This window comes from Amblyraja radiata, chromosome 2 (genome assembly GCF_010909765.2).
Source record: "Amblyraja radiata isolate CabotCenter1 chromosome 2, sAmbRad1.1.pri, whole genome shotgun sequence".
NCBI classification, from domain to species: domain Eukaryota; kingdom Metazoa; phylum Chordata; class Chondrichthyes; order Rajiformes; family Rajidae; genus Amblyraja; species Amblyraja radiata.
Window position 1 is genome coordinate 33069723 of NC_045957.1, and position 25644 is coordinate 33095366.

The 25644-nt window shown below is 42.3% G+C and overlaps 1 protein-coding gene across 3 annotated transcripts in view; it reads right to left on the minus strand.

The window, feature by feature from the left end:
- esyt2 (extended synaptotagmin 2) overlaps positions 1-25644 on the minus strand; it is a 143028-nt gene that overhangs the window by 44103 nt on the left and 73281 nt on the right. For all 3 annotated transcript variants that reach the window (XM_033044576.1, XM_033044568.1, XM_033044586.1), the window contains exon 7: positions 1582-1637. In XM_033044576.1, coding sequence (XP_032900467.1) covers positions 1582-1637 — 56 coding nt within the window. The remainder of the gene's footprint in view (positions 1-1581; positions 1638-25644) is intronic.

Genomic DNA, 25644 nt, shown 5'->3' on the forward strand with positions numbered 1-25644 from the left:
AAGATGATGGGAATGGAGAGCTGCCATTTTAAACCATTGCTGGTGGTGTAAAGAAGGCATTCTAACCGTGAAACTTTACTGAGTTCCAGAGTTTTCATTCTGCAATATGGAGGTTTCCACTGCTGAGGAGTGCAAAATTAGGCACCATAACCTCAGAATGTCAGTAAAATGAACCACAGGGAATTTCCAGAGAAACCACTTTGCTTCGACTTGTAGTCGGTGAGTATTCAGGCAAGCATCACAACATCACTAAAGGCAAGCCAGGTAAGTATAGAGCAAGAATAAAATGAGTGATAGTGCGTAGGAAGGTTGTATGAAGCAAAAGCACTGAACGGATGGGCTGAATGGCCTGTTCCTGTGAATTTTATATTCTACATGCCATCGTTCTTTGTGGCAAATACCATGAACAGAGCTCAATCATGCTTTCAAACTGAATTCACAGGGGTCTGTATAGAAACAAAGCTCTCTGGTATCTTTCAAGTGCAATGCATGCTCATTCTCATATTCAAAGGAAAATAGGAAAGGATGTCAGGGAAATGTATCACTTATCCCCAATAGAATATAGAGAGCAAAGTAATGAGTAGACTAAACACCTAAGATTTTAAAATTTGAATAGCTAATTTCTATGCTGCCTGTTTAGTAACTTTATGCCAATATTACTGGTTGGTACAAGAATTGACTTATTTTTCCTCATAACATATGTATTGTATTTATGTCACATTTTAAATAAATACCATCAGAAAATTGAGATGCCAAAGACTGCAGATGTAATCTGTTGAAGATCCAAAATCCTGATGTAGGATTTCAGGCACACCGGAAACGCCAGACACAAAGTCATAAGTGATAGGAGCAGAATTAGGTCATTCGGCCCATCAAGTCTACTCCGCCATTCAATCATGGCTGATCTACCTCTCCCTCCTAACCCTATTCTCCTGCCTTCTCCCCATAACTCTTGACACCCAAACTAATCAAAAATCTATCTATCTCCGCTTTAAAAATATCCATTGACTTGGCCTCTACAGGCTTCTGAGGCAAATTCACCACCCTCCGACTAAGAAATTCCTTCTCATCTCCTTCCTAAAGGAACGTCCTTTAATACTGGGGCTATGACCTCTAGTCCTAGACTCTCCCACTAGTGGAAACATCCTTTCCATATCCACTGTATCCAAGCCTTACACCATACGGTACATTTCAATGAGGTCCCCCTCCTCATTCTTCTAAACTCTAGCCGCCCACGGCCGTCAAACGCACATCATATGTTATTCCTCTGCCTCCACAGATTCTGCCTGACCCACCAACTATTTGTTCAGCTGTTCATCTTCTGCACCATCAGAACATTTATTCAAACCTCGATATATATTTCCTTTCTTTAATCCAGAATGCATAGTTTCCTCAAAGTCTCAGGTCTCCAACTGCTCAGTTATAATATCAATTCTTATCCTACAAGTTACTCAAGATTAATTCGAAGAAAAAAAATAATTAACTAAATGACCGCAGTGCTTGTGATGTTTAAATTTATATGCTGCCCCAGCAAGACGGTGCTGAAGCCTGAGGAAATTCGTCACAGGGTTCTGCACTTACTTCAGCCCAGGGATGTCCAGAAGATTTGTTAGTCCTGTCCAGTTAATGGCAAGTAACTGTTGATAAAAAGAGGAAAAATTATTCTCAGCGTGCAGTCATGAAAAATGTTTAGCTTGCAAGAATTGATTGCAATGTAGACCTCAATATTATACCAGGATTATCATTTGCTGTATAAACTTTGCTGTTTTAATGAAAGCATTTAAATACATTTATTTCAAATAAAAATATAAATTTTCAGGACTGAAGTAGCATTTTATTGACCAATATAAAAATCCTTGAACTGCTTGAAATCATTTGAACCAAATGTGTACATTAAAAATTGAAATTATTTTATGTAAGCTTTATGAAATATAACCATTGAATTCACAGATAGGATTTTGCTATGAAAATCATCATATTGCAAGCTGATGCATGCTGCAGGATTAGTTACCATGATATAATCATTGCAAGTTTATCAAGCAAAATAACTGAAACCTGAAAAGTAAAAGCAACTGTAGACAGGTTGCAATTTTAAGTTCTTGGCAATGGGCCATTGGCTACTGAAAGCGAAATTGCTGCAAAGATTTCAAATTTCCATGGCACCTCCAGGAACAAAGCAATCGATATAATTTTTGAGTCAGCAATCACCATTTTGGTTGTGCATCCACTTAATTAATATACTCTTAAATGTTGCATTGTGACAAGTGGTGAAAGGAAAATAGCTGGAGTGGACCCTGGTCCTGGGTAGAGCTGGAGAAAGAGAAACACAACAGTCAGGGCCACGTCTGGACCTTTTTAATGACGAAGGTGGGTATTATGTCAAAGGTTCGGTAATCGTCTGAGAATCGCAAGCTGGTTAGCTGCAAAAGACGAGGTGTTGGTTGTGGCAGCCCAAAGAAGTTCGGGTTTAAAAGGTATTTATAGGAAGCCTTTCTGAGTCAGAAAATCTCTTAAAAAGTTATTAAAAACTTATTGTTCTGACACTACCCAACAACAAGTAGGCTCCAGAATATTGCTTGTTAATTTCCCTGGCAATGCTCCAGAATATTTCCAGCCGGCTGCAATTCAACCCCGTCATCGTTGTGACTGTAACTCACTCCAGAATAAGCATTTTATGTAAGTAGGCAAGTCCGAATTTCTAGACTGCGTAAAATAACTCACACTGGCAAAGAGCGTGGGAAGTCAAAGACAAAAAGGTTAGGATGGGAGTGTAATGGAGAACTGAAGTCATAGGCACTTGAAAGGTCAGAGTCATTCCTGATGCACCCTAGTCAAAGAGAAATAGGAAGGTGGTTCAGTACGCGACCAGAAATGTCAGAGAAAGTGGGAGAAGTGGGTACAACTGCAACTTTTAAAGAGACATTTGAATAGATACATAGAAAATAGGTGCAGGAGTAGGCCATTTGGCACTTCGAGCCTGCACCGCCATTCAGACCACAGAGTCAAAAAAAAAGATGGCGGCCGTAAGGCTTGCCGCAGTACAAGCAGTGTTCCTGTCTGCCGTTTTAGTGTCTGCGTTATTTGTTTGCAAAGTGTCGTGCTCAATCCAGTACTCCCGTTCGGAGCTTTTAAACCTCAGTGATTTGGGCCCATCTACATCCTTGCTGGAGGAGAAATTACGGGACTTAAACATCTCAAGCCACTCTACATCATGGCTGCCGGCCAAAAAAGGCCGCCGCTCTGGCACCTTTGCCAGGTTCAGGAGACGCCCTTACCGGCCACCGCTCCCAGCCCTTCTGCTGTCAAACGTCAGATGCCTCCGGCACAAAATGGATGAACTCCAACTTATGATACAAACTAACAAAGACTACAGTGACTGCTCTGCCATCTGCCTGACAGAGACCTGGCTGGATCAATCAGTACCTGACCAAGCGGTAACACTTCCAGGTTTCACATTACATCGTGCCGATAGATCATCCAAACTATCGCACAAGGCAAAAGGCGGCGGCGTTTGCATAATGATAAATGAACGCTGGTGTACAAATTCTACAGAACTCACCCATGTATGCTCCCCGCACCTGAAATACCTCACTGTCAAATGCAGACCATCATTCCTCCCACGGGAGTTCGCATCAGTAATTATGATCTGTGTTTACATTCCACCTGAGGCTAACGCTAACACCACCATAGCCGAGTTAGCAAACTGCGTCTCCTCAGTGGAAAATTCACATCCGGACACAGCAGTCATCGTCCTTGAGGACTTTAACCAGACCAATTTGTCATCTGAGCTCCCCGGCTACCATCAGCAGGTAACTTGCCCCAGCAGAGGGACCAACACGCTAGACCACTGCTACACTACCATCAAAGAGGCTTACCGTGCATTCCCGAGGGCTCCGCTGGGCAGGTCCGACAACGCAATGCTGCTGCTAATTCCACAATACAGGCAAAAAGTTAAATCCTCCAAGACACCAACAAAACTTGTCCGGTGCTGGTCCCCTGAAGCCATCGAAAAACTCCGGGGCTGTTTCGCGTGCACAGACTGGAATGTTTTCCATGCTGCAGGTGACCTCCACGACGTTACCGTTGCAGTGACGTCATACGTCAATTACTGCGTGGACCTATGCATACCACTCAAAAAAGTCAAACACTACAATAATAATAAACCGTGGTTTAACAAGGACATTAAAAAATTAGATGACAAATTGGTCTGGTTAAAGTCCTCAAGGACGATGACTGCTGTGTCCGGATGTGAATTTTCCACTGAGGAGACGCAGTTTGCTAACTCGGCTATGGTGGTGTTAGCGTTAGCCTCAGGTGGAATGTAAACACAGATCATAATTACTGATGCGAACTCCCGTGGGAGGAATGATGGTCTGCATTTGACAGGAGAAAAATTCAGCTCATCTGGCAGGGAACAAAGAACAATATATGGCTGCCAAATACAAACTGAGATCTGCTATAAGAAGAGCCAAATCCAACTATGCCACTAAACTAGAAGAACAAATCACTACTAGTGACACACGTTTCATCTGGAAAAAACTCCAAAACATGACGAACTACAAAAAGAAACCCACCCCCACACCCGACAGCGACAATCAGCTTCCTGATACACTCAACTTTTTCTATGGGAGGTTTGAGCAGGCACCGGCTCCACCACCATCTCCCCCAGACCCCCTCCCTCCCCCCCTTTTCACCATCTACGAGGAGGAGGTGAGGAGCACCTTCAGGGGACTTAAGAGGAATAAAGCCCCCGGCCCAGATAACATCAGCCCTTCCATTCTCCACCACTGCGCTGCGGAACTGGCTGGGGTTTTTACCAACACCTCCCTCTGTCAAAGCTCAGTACCCAACTGCTTCAAAGAATCTATTATCATCCCGGTTCCCAAGACCAAGACCATCTCCAGCCTCAATGACTACAGACCCATTGCCTTGACATCGGCAGTCATGAAATCATTTGAGCGCATCATACTCAATCACCTGAAAACTGTCACCACCCCACTCATGGACCCATACCAATTTGCATACAGAGCCAACAGGTCAGTTGAGGACACCGTCAACTTAGCAACTCATCACATTCTGAACCACCTGGAGTCCGCAAACACATATGCCCGCATCCTGTTCATGGACTTCAGCTCGGCATTCAATACAATAAACCCGGCCATACTGTTCAATAAATTACTGGACATGAACATTGACCCATGCATCTGTTACTGGATTCACAGCTTTCTCTGGAACAGGAAACAGAGGGTGAGGATCAACAATAATACATCCTCCCCTCTGTTCCTCAGTACAGGCACACCCCAAGGCTGTGTTCTCTCACCCTGGCTTTTCTCCCTTTACACGAACCAGCTCATATCCCACCACAGCTCTGTCAACTTGTACAAGTAGCGGACGACTCAACCATCATAGGATTCATCACCAACAACCAAGAAACTGAATACCGTGCACAGGTCAACCAAGCAGTGACCTGGTGCACAGACCATGATCTCTTACTCAACTCATCAAAAACAAAAGAACTCATCATCGACCTAAGACGCCAGCCATCCCCCAAAACTCCTGTGCTCATTAAAGGTGAATCCATCTCCATCACTGACACATTCAAACTCCTTGGAACCCACATCAGCAACAACCTCAAATGGAGGACAAACACAGACCACATCTATGGAAAAGCCCAGCAAAGACTTTTCCATCTCCGACAGCTAAGGAAGTTCAGAGTAAGGTCTCATCTCATGCTCCGCTTCTATACAGCCATCATCGAAAGCATCCTCACTTCATCCATCACAGTCTGGTTCGGCAGTCTCGACTCACTCTTCCGGAAGAAATTACAGCGCATCATAAACAGAGCATCCAAAATTATTGGCTTACCCCTACCATCCCTTGAATCACTTTACCACAAACGGACACTTCACAAAGCCCGCAAGATCATCTCTGACCCCACTCACCCTGCACACTATGCCTTTCAGCTACTGCCCTCTGGGAGGCGTTACAGGTCAATTGCCTCCAAAACAAACCGCTTCAAAAACAGTTTCATTCCCACTGCAATTAACTTTTTAAACTCTGTATGGTGAGGAAATACGAATAAGCATGGCCCTTATGTATTATGAAATGTGTCTGTTTGTATGTATATCTATGTTACAAGTTTAATGTTTGATGAAATGTTGGAACCTGTACCGAGCTGTACTGAAAACAAATTCCACCAGCCTGGCTGTGTGGTCATTAAAACACAATACAATACAATACAATATGAACATGGCTGATCATCCAACTCAGTATCCTGTACCTGCCTTCTCTCCATACCCCCTGATCGCTTTAGCCACAAGGGCCACATCTAACTTCCTCTTAAATATAGCCAATGAACTGGCCTCAACTACCTTCTGTGGCAGAGAATTCCAGAGATTCACCACTCTCTGTGTGAAAAATGTTTTCCTCATCTCGGTCCTAAAAGATTTCCCCCTTATTCTTAAACTGTGACCCTTTGTTCTGGACTTCCCCAACATCGGGAACAATCTTCCTGCATCTAGTCTGTCCAACCCCTTAAGAATTTTGTAAGTTTTTATAAGATCCCCCCCTCAATCTTCTAAATTCTAGCGAGTACAAGCCGAGTCTATCCAGTCTTTCTTCATATGAAAGTCCTGACATCCCAGGAATCAGTCTGGTGAACCTTCTCTGCACTCCCTCTATGGCAAGAATGTCTTTCCTCATATTAGGAGACCAAAACTGTACGCAATACTCCAGGTGTGGTCTCACCAAGGCCCTGTACAACTGTAGTAGAACCTCCCTGCTCCTATACTCAAATCCTTTTGCTATGAAGGATCTGCACCAAACCCAAGCAAATGGGACTAGCTCTGATGGACAATTTGGGCCATAGGGCGAGGACTAACATGGATCACAAGAAGGCAGAAGTGATTAGTTTAATTTGGCATCATGTTCATCACAGATGTAGGGGTCCAAAGGTCTTGTTCCTGCGCTGTTTTATGTTCTGTGCCCTATTCTGAGTTGTATAACTCTATGACCCTCCTTTAAAATCTAGAACATGGGTGGTTTGCAGCTGAAGAAGGCCAAGTATTTGGCTGGGTTTTGGGGCTAGAAACTGGAACGTAGCTGAGTGGATGAGCCCAAGAGTGTAAAGTAAACACACCTGGAAAGAGAGCGAGAAGAAAAGACCAAAAGATTACAATGGGAGTGAGATGCAGAATTAAAGTCACAGGCACTTGGAAGATCCGGGGCACTCCTGATGTGTTTTGCAAAGTGTCCACCCTTGTCAGGGATAAGAAGAGAAAAGGCAGGTGGAGAGCAAGGGCTACTGTGCTTGTGCGCATGTGCGTGAGCAAGAGAGTGCCTAAATCTGCTCACCCATGTATGAAGACTAATACCTATAGTCTGGTCTACAATTGTCTTCGTCACCCTTGTCATTAGATCAAATACTTGCTTTGTGACATCCACATGGTAGTTGATGTTCAATGTGAAGAAGGGTCTCAACCCGAAACATCACCCATACATCCTCTCCAGAGATGCTGCCTGTTTACTCCAGCATTTTGTATTTATCTTGGTTGTAAACCAGCATCTGCAGTTCGTTCCTACAGATTCTGGATCTCACTGACTGAAAAGGTGGCAGACACAGACACTCTTATCACACTTTAGAAATACTTGGATGAGCTTTGAGCCTAGAACTGTTCCTGGTTCAAGATGTGCTGTAACTTACGACATAGGTGTCAGGTGAGGGGGGAAAGATTTAATAGGAGTTGGGCAGCACAGTGGCATAGCAATAGAGCTACTGCCTTACGGCCCCAGAGACCCGGGTTGAACCCCGACAATGGGTGCTTGTCTGTACGGAGGTTGTACGTTCTCTCCGTGACTTGTATGGGTTTTTTCCGAGATATTTCCGAGATATTGTTTCCTCCCACATTCCAAAGACATACAGGTTTGTAGGTTGATTAGCTTCGGTATTAATGTAAAATTGTCACTACTGTGTGCAAGGTAGTGTTAATGTGCCGGGATCGTTGGTCGAAAGGCCTGTTTCCACGCTGTATAACTAACCAAGAGTTGAGTCATGAGTTTCAGTTGGGAGAGAGCACTCACACCACAGGTGCTCATCCATGTGATTCCATGAATCTAATTAATAAATGCTGGCAGAGGCAGCACTTGGCATCATGATCGACACAGACATTTTGTGCCAAGAGGTTCCGTACTTTTCTATGTTCTATGTATTGTGATGAACTGCTTCTTCCCAACAACCATCAGGCTCATGAACGCTACGAAACATTAACAATACCATGAACTAACTTGGTGGCACGAAGCACTTTGGGCTTTTTACACTAGTACTGGTGTTTTTCATTTATTGTTTTTCTTAGTTTATTATGGTGTTAGCCTGTTATGCTGTTGCAAGTAAGAATTTTAATGTTCTGTTGTCAGCACATATGACAATTGAACGCTCTTGACTTGCAGCTCTCGTGTTTATCACCTTCCAGTTTACCAAGAGTTCTGCGTCTGTGACACAATTGGTAGCACACGTTGTTTCGACAGTTTCCACTCAAACTGCTTATAAGAAAGAATTCAACAGGCTAAATATCACATACTACGGTTGCCCATCTCGAAAAATATATATTTTCTCGAAAAAAAGATAAATTTGGAAGTCTCAAAGTCCCAAATGTGAGTAGTTTAGCAGGAACTACTCGCTAATCAAGGTGTAATGCGACCCATCATAAACAATTTACATGCAAGATCTCCCACATGCCTCAGAAGGTTATGCAGTATGTCGGTTATGTCGTGACATAACATTATGGGTAGCTTGTTCGTGATGATGTGCTTGGTCTTTCCAGAATCATTATTCCCCATACAACACGTTCTCAAGTGAAGTTTGGAAAACTTAATTATCCCCATTTAAGGTAGTCTCAAGCAAATGCAGATCAAGATTTGACACAAAGTGCAACTTGAGCTTATTCTGCCAGCAACGGCTGATAACTTTGTCATATTCTTATATGGCCATATTAAGCAACACACTATGAAGCATTCCTACCGTATGAATCAGTTCCAGTCAGTGATATTTTACTGGAAAGAAATGAAGGTCAAACAGTGTCCTGTGTTTGCATCTTTGCCAAATTCCACAATATCCAACTGGGAAGGCTTTATCTCAGGAAGACACACCATAAATTAAACTCTTTGCTTATGCTTTGTTTAACTTCAGATCTAGTTTTGAATGTTCTGAAATTGAGCTGCTTTACCCCATAACAGATAATAACTCGAAAATATTATTACATACAAAGGGCACCGAGGGAACACCAGATAAAAAGGTATTTGCCTGGTATTGCAACAGAGCAGGGCCACTTGAATGATATAAACACAATCAGCCAACATGAGTCATTTTAGTTTAGTTTTGTTTATAGATACAGTGCAGAAACAGGCCCTTCGGCCCACCGAGTCCACAGCGACCAGCGATACCCAAACATTAACACTACCCTACACACACTAGGGATAATTTTACATTTATACCAAGCCAATTAACCTACAAACCTGTTCGTCTTTGCAGTGTGGGAGAAAACCGAAGATCCCAGAGAAAACCCACATGGAGAGGACACACACACTTCGGACAGACAGCATCCGTAGTCAGGATCGAACCCGGGTCTCTGGCGCTGTAAGGACTGTAAGGCAGCAACTCTACTGCTGCGCCGCCACCACCACGAATTCTTGAAGGACTGTTCCACACGGATACTGAACAGTATTCTTAAAGTCATTCAGCAAAAGAACCCAGAGTATGACGAAAATCACAATTAAACCAGAAAATGCTGGAACCATTCAGGCAAAAGTGGGCAACATGTTGACATTACAAGGGTATTCTAATTTGAACCCACACTTGAATTGTAAACTATCATATTCTGTTTTAACATGCTAGCTAACTGTCCTGCTGAGTTATTTTTTGTATTTTCGGACTTAAGTTATATCAGCCATTTTCTATTCTGCTATAAAATAACATTTATCCTCGTCGATTAGCTTCCAGGGTAGTTTGGTTTGGGCAAAGATAAATTTGACTTGGGTGAGTGCTAAGCAAAACCTGAAGGCATAGACTATTATGTTACGCCTGCAAAAACAATTTTTTTCTCCCCACTGGAAAATTATTAATCAAATACTTTGCATACATTATTTATTAATCTATTACTGCTGAGAAACCGGGATTTACTGGATTATTTCTCAAACCTGATCACAAATCTGAGCGACAATTAACATTCAATAACCGCAGGCAATTATGATTGATAAAACTTTAAGATAAAACATTATTTTAGCAGTTTTTAGGTTTAACCCTCAACAAGGGTGGCACAGTGGCGCAGCGGTAAAATTGCTGCCTTACAGCACCCGGGATTGATCGTGATTACCGGTGCTGTCTGTACGTTTTCCCTGTGACCGCATGGGTTTTCTCCGGGTGCTCTGCTTTCCACCCACACTCCAAAGACGTACAGGTTTGCAGGTTAATTGGCTTTGTAAATTGTCCCTAGTGTGTAGGATAGTGCTAGGTGTACATGGTGATCGCTGGTCCATGCAGACCCGGTGAGCCAGCGGGCCTGTTTCCGCAATGTATCTCTAAAGTCTGAACTGCTCCATTAAACAACAGTTAAATGTCCTGTAAATGGAATTGGTCATTGCAAAAGAAAAAAAAAAGCAGAATTTTGCAACTTAGTGAAGTTTCTATTAAAACATTTTGGGATCCTCTTGTTACAAATGTCTCCTCTAAGAGCACCAAGGTCATACAGTTTCTGTCCAAACAAATTATTTTAATATCAGTTTCTGCAAATCTTCCAGCTAGCTACTTTTTTGAATTCACAAAGATTCTTGTCACACTGCCTAGCAGGACGCCCAGTTAAATGACCAAAAGAAAATCAAGCTTAAAAGCCAGCAGTACAACATTGACAAATGTAAACCATTCTCTCTCCATTCCCATGACTCAATGTTCAAAGCTTCTCTTTACCGCGCCTGTGGCACTCTGCCACCAGACAGATCCGAGACTCTGGAAGAGCAGCACAATTTGAATGATTTAGTGTCATTACGCTCCTTAATGGGGATGGCCAATTTGCTTTTTAACAAGCCCATTTATAGAAATTCTGCTTTTATAATATCATGCGGCATTTGTTATGAAGATGTGTCTGTATAGCATACTCCTGGCAACGTCAATATATTAATAATTAATGTAGAGAATTGTTATGCCAGGTCCACATAAAATGAACTAGAAATGATGGACTTTGCTTAATATACATATTGGGATACGAACAATGCATTTGGTACCCTAACAATTATAATGCCATATCACAGATGTTCAACAAATATCACGATACGAGAGAAGCCAAATTAATAACACGTGAAAATCAGGCTGAATATCAAAAGTATGGGAAGATACAAGTGATGGAATATAGTAGCAAGAAAATAATTTTTAGGCTAAGATTAAAGGGAAGCCAAGTCTTTTCCTGAAGCATTTAGGAATAAAAGGCTGGCCAATGAAGCGGTGGGGCAGTTAATGATACTTTCAAGAGAGAGCTAGATAGGGGTCTTAAAGATAACGGAGTCAGGGGATATGGGGCGAAGGCAGGAATGGGGTACTGATTGTGGATGATCAGCCATGATCACATGAATGGCAGTGCTGGCTCAAAGGGCCGAATGGCCTACTCCTGCACCTATTGTCTATTGTCTATTAAGGATCAATACAGAGGGATCTTCTGATGGGCACAGAAGGCACGGCTTAGGTAGTTAGATCGAGTTTATTGTCATAAGCACAAGTATGGTGAGGTTGAGGAACATTGAAAGTCTTGCTTGCAGCAGCGTTCATGTCAGAAGTGGGATTTAAACCCATGCCTTCATTGAAAACCAGAGCAACATGCATTTCCATGAAAGGACATTCCTCCTCGAGTCTAGTGCCTGACATCCATTGTACTTTGCATCAGTATTTGACAGTTTTGAAAATAGTAGCAGATAGGAAAATTAGTTACACTACATGACCCAAAAAGTATAAAAAAAGATAAAGGGGAAAAGTCATCATAACCAGATGAGATGCATTACAGATTGCCAAGGGAAATAAGAACTGTAAATACCGAGCATCGTACCACAATCTGTGACAACGTAGATTAAAAAAAAGTAGTTGTGTCAAAGGATCTGAGGATTTCAAATGTTCTGATTTTTTCAAAATAAAAAGGAGAGAAGGATGAACTTGCCAGTCAGTTTTACAGCAGTGGGAACCTCTGAAATCAACAAACAGCTACCTGAACAAAAAAACAATACAGGAGAACCAGAACTGGCTTACTGAGAATAAATCACAGTTTGGTGGCGAGATAAAATAATGAGTGGTTGCGGGAATTACAATGGCTTTTGTTCATATGCAGCTCATAAAAGATTCAGTAGAGCACAGATGTGAAGTTAGCAAAGAAACAGAATTGTGATAGTCAGCTGTTTTTCAACTGGAGGGAGGCATACAGTGAGGTTTGTTGGATTATTCAATCTGCTTCTTCAATGTTTGGTATTCTACAAGTCCTGTAGGTACAGGACCCAACTTCAAACTTTGCAGGAGGCACAAATCACCAAAGTAATCCATGTTGATGACTGTACGAGGTTACAAGAGGTTACGGTGAGAACGGCCAGGGTCATCGGGCCTCCGTAGAGGCAATTGCGGTGGCCTCAATAGGCCTGACTTTGGGGTGAACATGGGGTGGGGACTGGACATTGTGCCTTCCCCCACAGTGCTACCCACTGTGGGGGGATGATTTTTTTGTCTAATTGTAGTCTTGTAGGTCTGTGTCCAAGATGGCTGCCGTGAAGAGAGAGTGAACGCTGGCGCGCTTTGGCTGCCGCTGCTCCCTCTTCACACTGTGTTTTTGATTTTCTGTTTTTGGATTGAATCCTGTTTTTAATTTGTGTCTCTGTGATGTCTTTATTACTTGTTTTATTCCGATTATATGTTATTCCGATATACTATGTAAGGTGTCCTTGAGATGTTTGAAAGGCGCCCATTAAATAAAATTTATTATTATTATTATTATTACTCACAAGCTAATAAGATAATCTGACTCGTGACACCCAAAAATTCAATAATAATAATAATAATGGATGGGATTTATATAGCGCCTTTCTAATACTCAAGGCGCTTTACATCGCATTATTCATTCACTCCTCAGTCACACTCGGTGGTGGTAAGCCACTTCTGTAGCCACACCTGCCCTGGGGCAGACTGACGGAAGCGTGGCTGCCAATCTGCGCCTACGGCCCCTCCGACCACCACCAATCACTCACACACATTCACACACATTCACACACAGGCAAAGGTGGGTGAAGTGTCTTGCCCAAGGACACAACGACAGTATGCACTCCAAGTGGGATTTGAACCGGCTACCTTCCGGTTGCTAGCCGAACACTTAGCCCATTGTGCCATCTGTCGTCCCAAATGTGAACAATGAAAGGAGGAAGAATGAGGAGAATTATGGGTCCTAAATAGGATAATTTTAAAAGCACCAAAAAGGAGACCTGGAACAGTTTGAAAGTAATATATAGCATTCTGGATTTTAAGTGAAAATAAAATATAAAAACCAGAATGCATCCCAAAAGGAAAGCACTCACCTGTCCCAGTTGGAGCACTAGGGTTAGGATGGACACCAAGGCTTTGGAAATATGGAGGAAGGGGAAGTGGAAGAGAGGAGGTTTTTTGGAAAGTTTTGGGAATGAAGGATGATCCACAGACCTGGGGCTGTTCCTCTTTGAGAAGAGACAACTAAGCTGAAACATATTAAGGGGGAAATGGTAGCTAATGGTAATCTATGAGTGCAGCCAAGGGAAATGGGGGAGGTCATGAATGAATACTTCTTATCTGTATTTACCTTGCATAGGGATGTGGAAGCTAATGAGTTTCAGGGAGGGAAAGGTGATATCCTGCAGCATATCAACATTATAAAGGAGGTCTTGAAACGCATAAAGATGGATAAATCCCTAGTGTATCCTGAAATATTATGGAAAAGGGAGGAGATTGTTGTACCTTGGTAAGCCATAAGCGAGATATTAGAAGACTGGAGAATAGTTAATGTTATGTCTTTATATAAGAAAATCAGCAGGGAAAACCAAAGGTCGGTGAACATTATATCAGTAGTGGAAAAAGCACTGGGAGGGATTCTGAGAGTTATTTATTTGCATTTGGAAAGGCAAGGAGCGGCAACAATTACATGATCAGTAAATTTGCAGGTCACACCAAAATTAGCGGTATAGTGGAAAACAAAAGAAGGTTGGCTACTCGTGTCCTCATGCAAGTCAAACAAATCACTGGTTAGGCCACATTTGAGAGTATTGTGTGCAATGCTGGTCACCACACTACTGCAAAGCTGTGATTAAGCTTGAGAGAGTGCAGAAAATGGATAGTTGCAAGGATCAGAGGGCTTGAATTATAAAGCGAGATTAGATAGGCTGGGTTTATTTTCTCTGGAGAATGAGGTGATGTGATGAAGATATATTAAATTCTGAGGGGTATAGATAGGGTAGGAGTCTGTTTCTCATGTTGCAGATGTCCAGGATTAGAGGGTATGGGGTTAAGGTGAGACAGAGAGGATTTAGAAGGATATGAAGGATGTATTTTTCATGCAACGAACAGCTGGTATCTGGAATAAGCTGTCAGAGGTGGTAGGGGAGGCAAGGACAGTAACAACTTTTAAGAGTCACCTGAACATATACATGAATGAGCAAGGAATACAGAGATATGGAATTAATGCAGGGAACTGATATTAGTACAGATCGGCACGATAATTGGCATTGATAAAGTTGGACTGTATGATAGAAAGTGTTTCATATCATTTAAATTACTACTAACAAGAGGAGTTGAGCATAGGAGCAAAGAGGTCCTTCTACAGTTGTACAGGGCCCTAGTGACATCGCACCTGGAGTATTGTGTGCAGTTTTGGTCTCCAAATTTGAGGAAGGACATTCTTTCCATTGAGGGAGTGCAGCATAGGTTCACAAGGTTAATTCCCAGAATGTCGGGACTGTCATATGATGAGAGAGTGGAGCGGCTGAGCTTGTATACTCTGGAATTTTGGATGAGAGCGGATCTTATTGAAACATACAAGATTATTAAGGATTTGTACACTCTAGAGGCAGGAAATATGTTCCCGATGTTGGGGGAGTCCAGAACCAGGAGCCACCGTTTAAGGATAAGGGGTAAGCCATTTAAAACTGAGATGAGGAAACACTTTTTCACACAGAGAGTTGTGAGTCTGTGGAATTCTCTGCCTCAGAGGGCGGTGGAGGCCGGTTCTCTGGATACTTTCAAGAGAGAGCTAGATAGGGCTCTTAAAGATAGCAAAGTCAGGGGATATGGGGAGAAGGCAGGAACGGGGTACTGATTGTGGATGATCAGCCATGATCATATTGAATGGCGGTGCTGTCTCGAAAGGCCGAATGGCCTACTCCTGCACCTATTGTCTATTGTCTACTAATTCAGAGGCTCAAACCAACAATATTGAGTTGAAATCCCACCTCAACTACCAATGAATTTATATTCAATTAATAATCTAGTATTAAAAGACTCAGTCATGTCAGAATGACTGCATAACCATTAGACTACCATTAAAACCCCAGTGGTTCACTCACCTCCTACATGGAGGGAAGTCTGGCGTCCTGGTATGGATCAAATACGACTCCAGATCTACGAATGTTGATGAACCCTGCATACTGTCTGAAATGTCTGGCTAAACTGCTCAGTTCAAGGGCAATAAATGCTGGTCTTTACTGCAAATCCAGGTTCTAAAAATTAACTAAGTAACAAAATAGAGAATCCATTTCCAATGATTTCATGTAAATAGTACAGATTTAAGATGGCGGTCAGAAGAACCAGACACAGCAGGAGGAAAAAGAGGTAGCATCACTCACAAATAATCAAACTTTAGTCAGAATAAGCACAGGCAGAGACAAGAGTTTGCAGATGTTGGAATCCGGAGTAAAATCTGAGTTCTTCCAGCAGATTTCTAGACTAGAAGGCATAGGTTTTTGGTGAGAGGGGCATAGTTTAAAGGAGATGCATTGGACAAGTTTTGTACACAAAAAGCTATGGGTGCCTGGACGCACTGCCAGGGGTGGTGGGCAAGGCAGATATGTTAGTGGCGTTTAAGAGATTTTAGATAGGCACATGCATATGCCAGCAATGAAGAGATATGCATCACATGCCAGCAGATGAGATTAATTTAACTTGATGATCTCCACGGACATGCTTGGGTGAAGGGCCTATTCCTGTACTGTATTGTTCTATGTTCCAATCTATTAAGAAGCCAGAAAACGGTAGATTAAAGATCAATTCATTCTGCATCAAATTACCTTTCTACTAACACCTGACATCTTCCTGATTTTGCATAATTTATGCTAAGTATTTCCATCTGGTGCTTCAAAGTTCATTTGCAAATAAGCAGCATGTTCCATTGAAGTAAAAACTCAAAATATATTGAAAATAATTTGGAAGGAACAGGTCACAAATAGCAATTCATTGGGATGCGAATATTTTTTCTTAAGTAACTTGTTTTTCCGTCAAATCAGGAGAAATACCAATTTACAAACACAAAAACAACTTAATTATTTAATGCAGGTACCACTTTCCGTGACTAGAAAACAGCAGTTAACGCGTTTAACGAGGGCAGGGACCATTCAGTCCAAGCATAAAACAACATACAAGCCAAGGAGAATATACTGGGTATTGTGCAATGAAGAGACTCTTAGCTTCTCAACCATAAAATATCAGGAAACCGCTTGATGAAAATGATTTGTTAATCCTGGAGCAAATCACCAAAACAAGGAGCTCTTGATAATCCTATCATTTCTCATGGGAGAGGAAACAAAATCCCACAGCTACCTGAGGAAAAGGTCCGTTAAAAGAAGTTGCGACCCAGAGGTGGGTGGAAAGAGGGCAGGAAATCCAGCAAACTTTATTAAAATATGTGCATTTTTCAACATTGTCAAAACCACCGATGGTCCCAACACATGAGAGCATATCACACTCCTCACTGATAGCAATGAATACAAGATAAGGCTCACTGTAATGAGCACCTCAAAGAAACCTAAAATGAAAATCCTATCCTGAAGGTCAATGCCTTTAACCAAGTCCCACAGCATGCCATCTGATTCAGTCTTAAGGGCCTGTCCCACTTACGTGTCCTTGGCACGCAACATACGCGACCTCGTGGTCGCGTTGAGGCGCACGGGCATCGTATGGCTACGCGGGGCCGGTCCCAATGAGAACCGTGGAGGGGTATGTAGATGTGCGCGACATCGCGCGGAGCTCTGAAATGTTTGTAGCGAACAAAATCTTCGCGCACTAACGGCCTGTCTCGTAACTGACGGCCAAAGTGGGATAGGCCCAAGATCCTGGTGCGACGCAATGTCTCACCTCCAACAGCAGCAGAAGCAGGCAAACGATCGCCGAAACTCGGCCTGGGGCTCACGGCCGTTGCGGTCCGGATCCACCCCCACTTCTACTCCCAGAGCGGGGCCAAGAAAATTGAAGATAGACACAAAATGCAGGAGTAACTCACCGGGACCGGCAGCATCTCTGCAGATAAGCAATGAGTGACGTTTCGGGTCAAGACCTTTCTTTTCAGACTGAAGAAGAGTCTTGACACGAAACATCACCCATTCCTTCTCTCCAGAGATGCTGCCGGTCCCGCTTAGTTACTCCAGCTTTGTGTCCATCTTCAAATGACGTTATGCGCTCCAGACGGCTGTGCGTACGCATGAAATCGCGTGCAACCTTCATGGGACCTTCTCGCCTCAACGTGACCACGAGGTCGCGTAATTTGCGTGCCAAGGACACTAAGTGGGACAGGCCCTTTACTGCTGCTGCAAGCTAACAAGATGCTGAAAAGACCAAATGTCAACTGAAAGACATCAAGGTCTCCACAGCAGACACCTTCCCTCTGATATGGTAGAGATGAAATTCAGACCCTAACGCACATTCATCACCTCATCGTTGGGAAGAGGACAGATAGGGAGAAAGTAGAGAAACCTGATCATAGTAACTACAGAGGGGTTTCCTTCCTGAATGCGATAGGGAAGGTCATTATAATGGTATTTCTCAGTAGCCTTTTCCCAGTATACCATAGCCCAATGTAGGAGATCACGGTGACATTTCGTCTGGAGTGGAGATAGCAAAGATTAAACTCTTTCCCATATGAATTAACTACACTTCAGCAGAACATTTATTAAAAGTAAAATACAGCATTGCAGCAGGGCAGATTGAGAAATGATTTGTTGCATTGACACAACCTTACTTGGTCCGAGTCTGCACTGGGATTAGGTGTGTGGCCGACCCATTTTTTAGGATTGCAACTTGCGGATCATCATGCAGCAGAGATTGAATGATTATGCATTTCTGAGGTTAGCAATATCTGAAAAAGATTATCCACGTTCTCACTGGTTTGAGACTCAAAGGGCTCCATGACATTGAAAAAAGACCATGATGTGTGTGATTATAAGTGCAAGACACAGGAGCAGATTAGGCTCCTAAAGGCAGATTAGCCATTAGGCCCATCGAGTCTGCTTCGTCATTCGATTATGCTCGAGATATTTTTCCCTCTCAACCCCATTCTTCTGCCTTCTCCCTGTAACTTTACTTTAGACTTAAGATACAGCATGGAAGCAGGCCCTTCGGCCCATGAGTCTGTGCCGACCAGCGATCACCATGTACACCACCACTATTCTACACACAATTTACAATTTTACCAAAGCCAATTAACCTACAAACCTGTACATCTTTGGAGTATGGGAGGAAACCGGAGAACCCAAAGGGAACCTACATGGTCACAGGGAGATCATACAAACTCCGTATAGACAGCACTGGTAGTCAGGATCTAACCCGATTCTCTGGCGCTGTAAGGCAGTAGCTCTACCACTATATCACTGTAGTGCCGTGACTTTTGACGCCCTTACTAAACAATAACCCATCAATCTCCACTTTAAGCTCTGATTAAGCACACCGTTCCAAGCTTCATCAGAGCTTAAAAATTCTAGGACAGTCAATCGGCTCATGAACGTACTTAGCCTCCTTGAGAGAAATTGCAGCATTCTGACAATATCAAGGAAATTCCTGATCCATTCTTGCTCAAAATTAAGCAAAATTATCACAGAAAATACTAAGCACTAAGTTTCCATCACAGGAGCACTGAACATGAAAAAAAAAAAAAACGATGTTGACTTCTTACCTTATCTTAGACTGTCATCATCTTACATGCCTCTATCAGATCACCCCTCAGCCATCTTTGATCCAGGGGAAACAGGTCAAGCGCAAACAATCTCTCCCCATAACTAAAGTTCTTCAATCTAGGTCATTGAAGGCAGCAAGTAACTTAATATGGGAACCACTTTAACGTGATCTTAATAGCAAACAAATGCATTTTTCTCAATACTTTAAACTATATCAATCCTGTGATTACATCAGCTGTTTAAAAAGAAGCAGGTAAATAGCAAAATAACATCGCTTTCCCAAACAACCCTCCCACCCTCTCATGCACAACCTGCAGCAGTCTGTGTACCTCACACCAATGTCTCCAAACTATTCACAATTTACAGAACTGGAGTGCAAGTCAGACTGACCACCACACTCCAGAACCACCCAGAAATTGGACACAAAACTTTTAACACCACAAGATAAATTTCCCCGATTTGAAAACTCTTATAGCAATGCAGGAGCCACTTATTGCCTTCAGAAAACTGGGGTAAGTTTGGTGGTGTTCCCACTCCAAGACCATGCATTATGCAGTACTTAAGCTCCTGATAATAAATACAATTATTGACCAAATATTCATTCCACATGATACAAAGCTCAGTTGTATCTGTGGAATTCTCTGCCACAGAAGGTAGTGGAGGCCAAGTCACTGGGCTTCGGGCTAAAGGAATCAAGGGATATGGGGAGAAAGCAGGAACGGGGTACTGATTTTGGATGATCAGCCATTATCATATTGAATGGTGGTGCTGGCTCGAAGGGCCGAATGGCCTACTCCTGCACCTATTTTCTATGTTTCTAAGCTGTTAGATACAAATTAAACAATTGCTTCATAACCCACAATTTGCCAGTCATGTAGTTTGTAAATATCCTAATTTTTATTTCATTGCAGTATATACTTAACATGCTGAATTATGTGTGGGGAATAATCCTTTCAGAAGTCTGCTGATCTAAAAACTATCTGACTTGCAGATCACTGAACCTTATTCACCTCACTGTTGCTCACCCACTTAGAATTATTTTAACGTTCCCTCCATAATATTTTGGGTCTGTTTCTTTCTTACAATACACAGAATACCCTTGTATCACTCATTTTTAGTTTTAAAAAGGTGCTACTGCAATTATTCTATTATCATTATTCTTTCCTATTTTTAATCTCTTTCCATACTGTAATAGAACCCAAATTGAAAATATTCCCAAATTCCCTGAACAAGCGTGCGTGAGAACTTGAATCTTTATACTCTCATGTGACATGCTTAACAATCATCAGGTCTTTCACCATTTGTCTCTTTAAAATAGTCTTTCATGTTTAAGATCTCTTTTGACCTTTCTTTCCTCTTTTCATGAAAAGGGAATATTTGAATCGTGGGTTTCTGTGCATTAGCTGAAAGACCATATTTTGTACAAAAGCTAGGCCATGAGTGAGGTCTGTGCCTATTTTCTCCTAGATGACTGAATGCTGTCATTGTGACCATAATGCATCGATGAAGCTATGATCAAGCTTAAAATTATCTGACTTGCAGTTTAGTACTCAACATGGAATCAAGCCATCACGAAGGGAAAGTGGGGAAGAAAGAAACATGCAGAAGGAAAATTTACTCATGGGGATTTTAGGGCATTTTGTAATGACTGACTTCTGGCAAGCCAGATCACAGTCAGTGCTAGCAATGATGTAAACACGTGTCACAACTGAAAGCTGCTTGCCTTCCAGTAGCTGCCCCTATTTGCCCATCTAGTTCCTGCGCTGACATGTTTAAGAGAGACTGCATTGCTATAAGAGTTTGCAAATTGGGGAAATTTATCTTGGGGTGTTAAAAGTTTTGTGTCCAATTTCTGGGTGGTTCTGGGGTGGGGTCATCAACCTGACTTGCACTCCAGTTCTGTGGATAGTTTGTACACAGGCTGCTGTAGGTTGTGTATGAAAGGGTGGGAGGGTGGTTTGGGAAAGCGATGCTATTTTGCCATTTACCTGCTTCTGTGCTTCATTTATAAACAGCTGAAGTAATCACTGGATTGGTATAGATTAAAGTATTGAGAAAAATGCATTTGTTTGCTATTAGGATCACATTAAAGTGGTTCCCATATTAAGTTACTTGAGTGCCTTCAATGACCTAGATTGAAGAACTTTAGTTATGGGGAGAGATTGTTTGCGCTTTACCTGTTTCCCCTGAATTGAGTACGTTTTATTCGCCAAGTATATATACATACAAGGAATTTGCTTTGGTGTTTTGCTCGCAAGCAACAACGCGATATACAGTAGACATTTAAAAATGAAACATTATAATTTAAACATGTGAAGAATTAAAATACCAGAGCAAAAGGAGACTACAGACTTTTGGCTGTTGAGTAGAGCTACTGCTTGTGGGAAAAAAGCTGTTTTTATGTCTGGCTGTGGTGGCTTTGACAGTCCGGAGTCACCTTCCAGAGGGAAGCGCTTGAAAGAGTTTGTGGCCAAGGTGAGAGGGATCAAAGATGATCTTGCCCGCTCGCTTCCTGGCCCTTGCAGTGTACAGTTCGTCAATGGGGGGAAAGCTTGCAGCCAATAACCTTCTCTGCTGATCGGACGATTCGCTGCAGCCTCGGATGTCGTGCTTGGTGGCTGCGCAAAACCAGACTATGATGGAGAAGTTGAGGACAAACTCCATGATGGCAGTATAAAACTGGACCATCATTGCCTGTGGCAGATTGTGTTCCTCAACTGCCGCAGGAAGTACATCCTCTGTTGTGCCTTTTTGACTGTGGAGTCGATGGTGGCCCCTATTTAAGATCCCTGGAGATGATGGTTCCCAGGGACTTAAATGATTCCACAGATGTGACTGTGGTGTTGTTGATGGTGAGTGGGGGGAGGGGAGCGGGAGCTATCCTAAAATCTACAATCAATTCCACTGTCTTGAGTATTGAGCTCCAGGTTGTTGCGATGGCACCAGGACGCCAGCTGTGTCACTTCCTGTCTGCAGGCAGATTCCTCCCCATCCTGGATCAGTCCAATCAGGGTTGTGTGGTCCGCAAACTTGAGAAGCTTGACAGAGGAGTCTGTGGAGGTGCAGTCATTGGTGTAGAGAGAGTAAAGGAGAGGGGAGAGTACACAGCCTTGCAGTGCTCCTATGCCAAGGGTCAGCAGGTCTGAGATGTGCTTTCCCAGCCTCACATGCTGCTTCCTGTCTGTCAGGAAGCTGGTGATCCACTGACCGAGGCATTCAGGCACAGTCAACTGGGAAAGTTTGGAGTGTAGTAACTCTGGCGCAATGGTGTTAACTGTAGAGCTAAAATACACAAACAAATACATTGCATAAGTGCCCTGGCGGTCGAGGTGCTGGAGGATGAAGTGCAGGCCTAGGTTGACCGTGTCATCCACTGATCTATTGGCCCAGTCTGCAAACTGCAGGGGGGCCAGCAGGGGGTTTGTGCTGGCCCACCTGAAATATATCACGTCTTTTCAAGGGTCTTCGTGATTACAGAGGTCAGTGCGACAGGCCTGTAGTCATTAAGACCAGTAATCCTTGGCTTTTTGGGTACGGGAACAATAGTGGAGACTTTGAAGCAGGCAGGGACAGTACAAGAACTTGCTACAATTTTTTGACAATCATCTTTGCTTTCTACAATACCACCCACTTTAGTGTCATCTGCAAAATTAACTACTCCAGTTACTCTGGCCCATAGTGTCTTTCATTATGAGGTACCCTGTAGCCTTGAAATAACAAATTATTTCCTTGACAGTGGTCTTTTGTAGCTTTCCCACCACTATTAGCAGACCATTGGCTTGTGGTTACCAGGTTTACCTGTTGCAGTCAGGCAACAAAACAAGCAAAGGTCTAAGTCAGATCCAAACAGATCACAGCAGCTGCAGTGACTTTATTCAATAAAAGGGATATTAACAGCTCTGCAAAATGTGATGAGGGTTATTGTGATCAAAATAAGGATTAGATAACAAATCATTGCCCAATGTATAATATTGATGCTTACATATTGAAATATATATCCTCTTCTTAAGAACATTAGAATGATAAACCAATCCTGGGTCAGACAAGTAATTATAAAGCAAAAGACTGCATTTGCCAGTTATGAAATAAAAACAAAAAAAACTGGAAATATTCTGTACGTTAGGCAACATCTGTAGAGACAGGAACACAGCTAATATTTTTTGGTTTATGACGTTTTATCAGACCTACGACAGAATGTTATTATTTATAGCTATTTCTCTACCCGTGGATGCTGCCTGACCTGCTGAGCTTTTCTAGCATTCTGTATATTAACTCTTGATTGTTGCTCCAGGTCAGCCGTATGAAAGAAGGAATCTCCTCTATTCATGCTGATTAAATACTGCTGCTAGTTTCTCCATCACAACCTCCCCAATAGAAACAAAGAAAATAACAGCAGGAGTAGGTAGGCCATGTGACTTTATGAGCCTGCTTTGCCTTTCAATGTGATCATACAATTTCAGTACCCTATTCCAGCTTTCTCCCACAATCCGCTGATACCTCCAACCCCAAGAAAAATATTCAGCTGCTGGGATAATCTACGATCCAGCCCATCTGGAGAGGGAATTTGCTTATTAACCTCAAGTCTTGTCAACCTGTTTAAAATCTCCTTTATAGAACATGGAACATTACAACACACCATGTCAATAGACAATAGGTGCAGGAGTAGGCCATTCGGCCTTTCAAGCCAGCACCGTCATTCAATGTGATCATGACTGATCATCCCCAATCAGTACCCCGTTCCTGCCTTCTCCCCATATCCCCCGACTCCGCTATTAAGAGCCCTAGCTAGCTCTCTCTTGAAAACATCCAGAGAAACCGCCTGCACTGCCCTCTGAGGCAGAGAATTCCAGTCTCACCACTCTCTGTGAGAAAAAGTGTTTCCTCGTCTCCGTTCTAAATGGCTTACTCCTTATTCTTATGCTGAACATGGTACCAGGTTAAACTAATCTCCTCTGCCTACATGTGATCCACTTTCTTCCATTCCTTGTGCCCATCTAAAAGCCTCTTAAACGCCACTGACGTAGCCAACTTTACTAGCACCCCAGCAATGCATTTCAGGCATCCACCACATTCTGTGTAAAAAACCCACCCCACACATTGCACTAAACATTATTCCTTTATCATGTATCTATACACTGTAAATGGCTCGATCGTAATCATTTATTATCTTTTTGCTGGCTGGATAGCACGCAACAAAAGCTTTTAACTGTACCTTGGTACATGTGCCAATAAACTAAACTGAAACATCTCCTTTAAACTTAAAATCTTGGCTGGTGAAGGTGCTTCAATAAACAAGATGAAGTCTGGTAAGCATCTCTGCAAACACTTCAATGCCTCCGCATCTTTCCTGTAATCTACCTTTATCCTATACCAATAGGTCTATATTATCCCTCCTCTACAGTTTCATTAATGTTATCTTCAGGTGAAAAGTACGTTCTCTAATTCAGTCACACCCTTTGCCTCTCCTCCCACCACCATTGCTTTCATGTTTAAGAAAGAATGCAGATGCTGGAAAAATCGAAGATAGACAAAAATGCTGGAGAAACTCAGCGGGTTTCACCATAGCTTTAATTATTCCTTTGCTTTTTATGTTTAAACGTTTTCTGATTCCATTTGTAATCAATCTTTGTTCCTCAATTCCTCTTTTTCCCGTTACAATTTCTCAGGTGGTTTCTTTATTGACAAAAACAAAAACAATAGCAAAATACTGCAGGTGATGGAGATCTTAAATTAAAAGGGGGAAATGCTGGAAATGTCAGCAGGTGAAGGAGCTTTAATAAACACAATGCTTCAATTGATGCACTTTCATCACAACACTATATTAAACTTAGATTTCCATTGTGTTCTATACCTGATGTACACCATCAACTTCCTGTTTTTTTTTATTTTGATCACTTCCTTTGACATCCAAATAATCTAATTTTAGGTGCTGCAGTTTCCTCCAAATGGGAACATGCTTGGTTTTGTACCTAAACTAACCCTAATCTAAAAGCTTGCCATTTGCTCATGACAATTCTCCATTGCAATTGCAGATTCTCTTCACGCCTCTTGTCAAAATGTAAGAGTTTTGTTGCAAAACTCTTGCAAAATGTAAGAGGTTGTAACAGAAAATCAAATCCTAAATTATGTACATATCCACTGCTGTATATCATTAAACTAAAAGCAGATTAGAGTACATTTTTATCACAAAGTGGAACTAAAGAAATTGCCGTGGATTGCACAAGCCCTTAACTGGTGCTGGTAATATTAAGTGATAGCTCATTCAATTGTCAACACACATCTCTGCATTAAACGGTTTTGGGCTCGAAATTGTAAGCAAACGCTTATCTATCTGTTCTGCTGAACTCAAAAAGAAACAAAAGAAGAACTTGTTCCCCCAGTGTCCCGGACAACATTAGTCTATAAAACACCATCCAAAATATTTGCCTTATTACTATTCATGGGATTTAT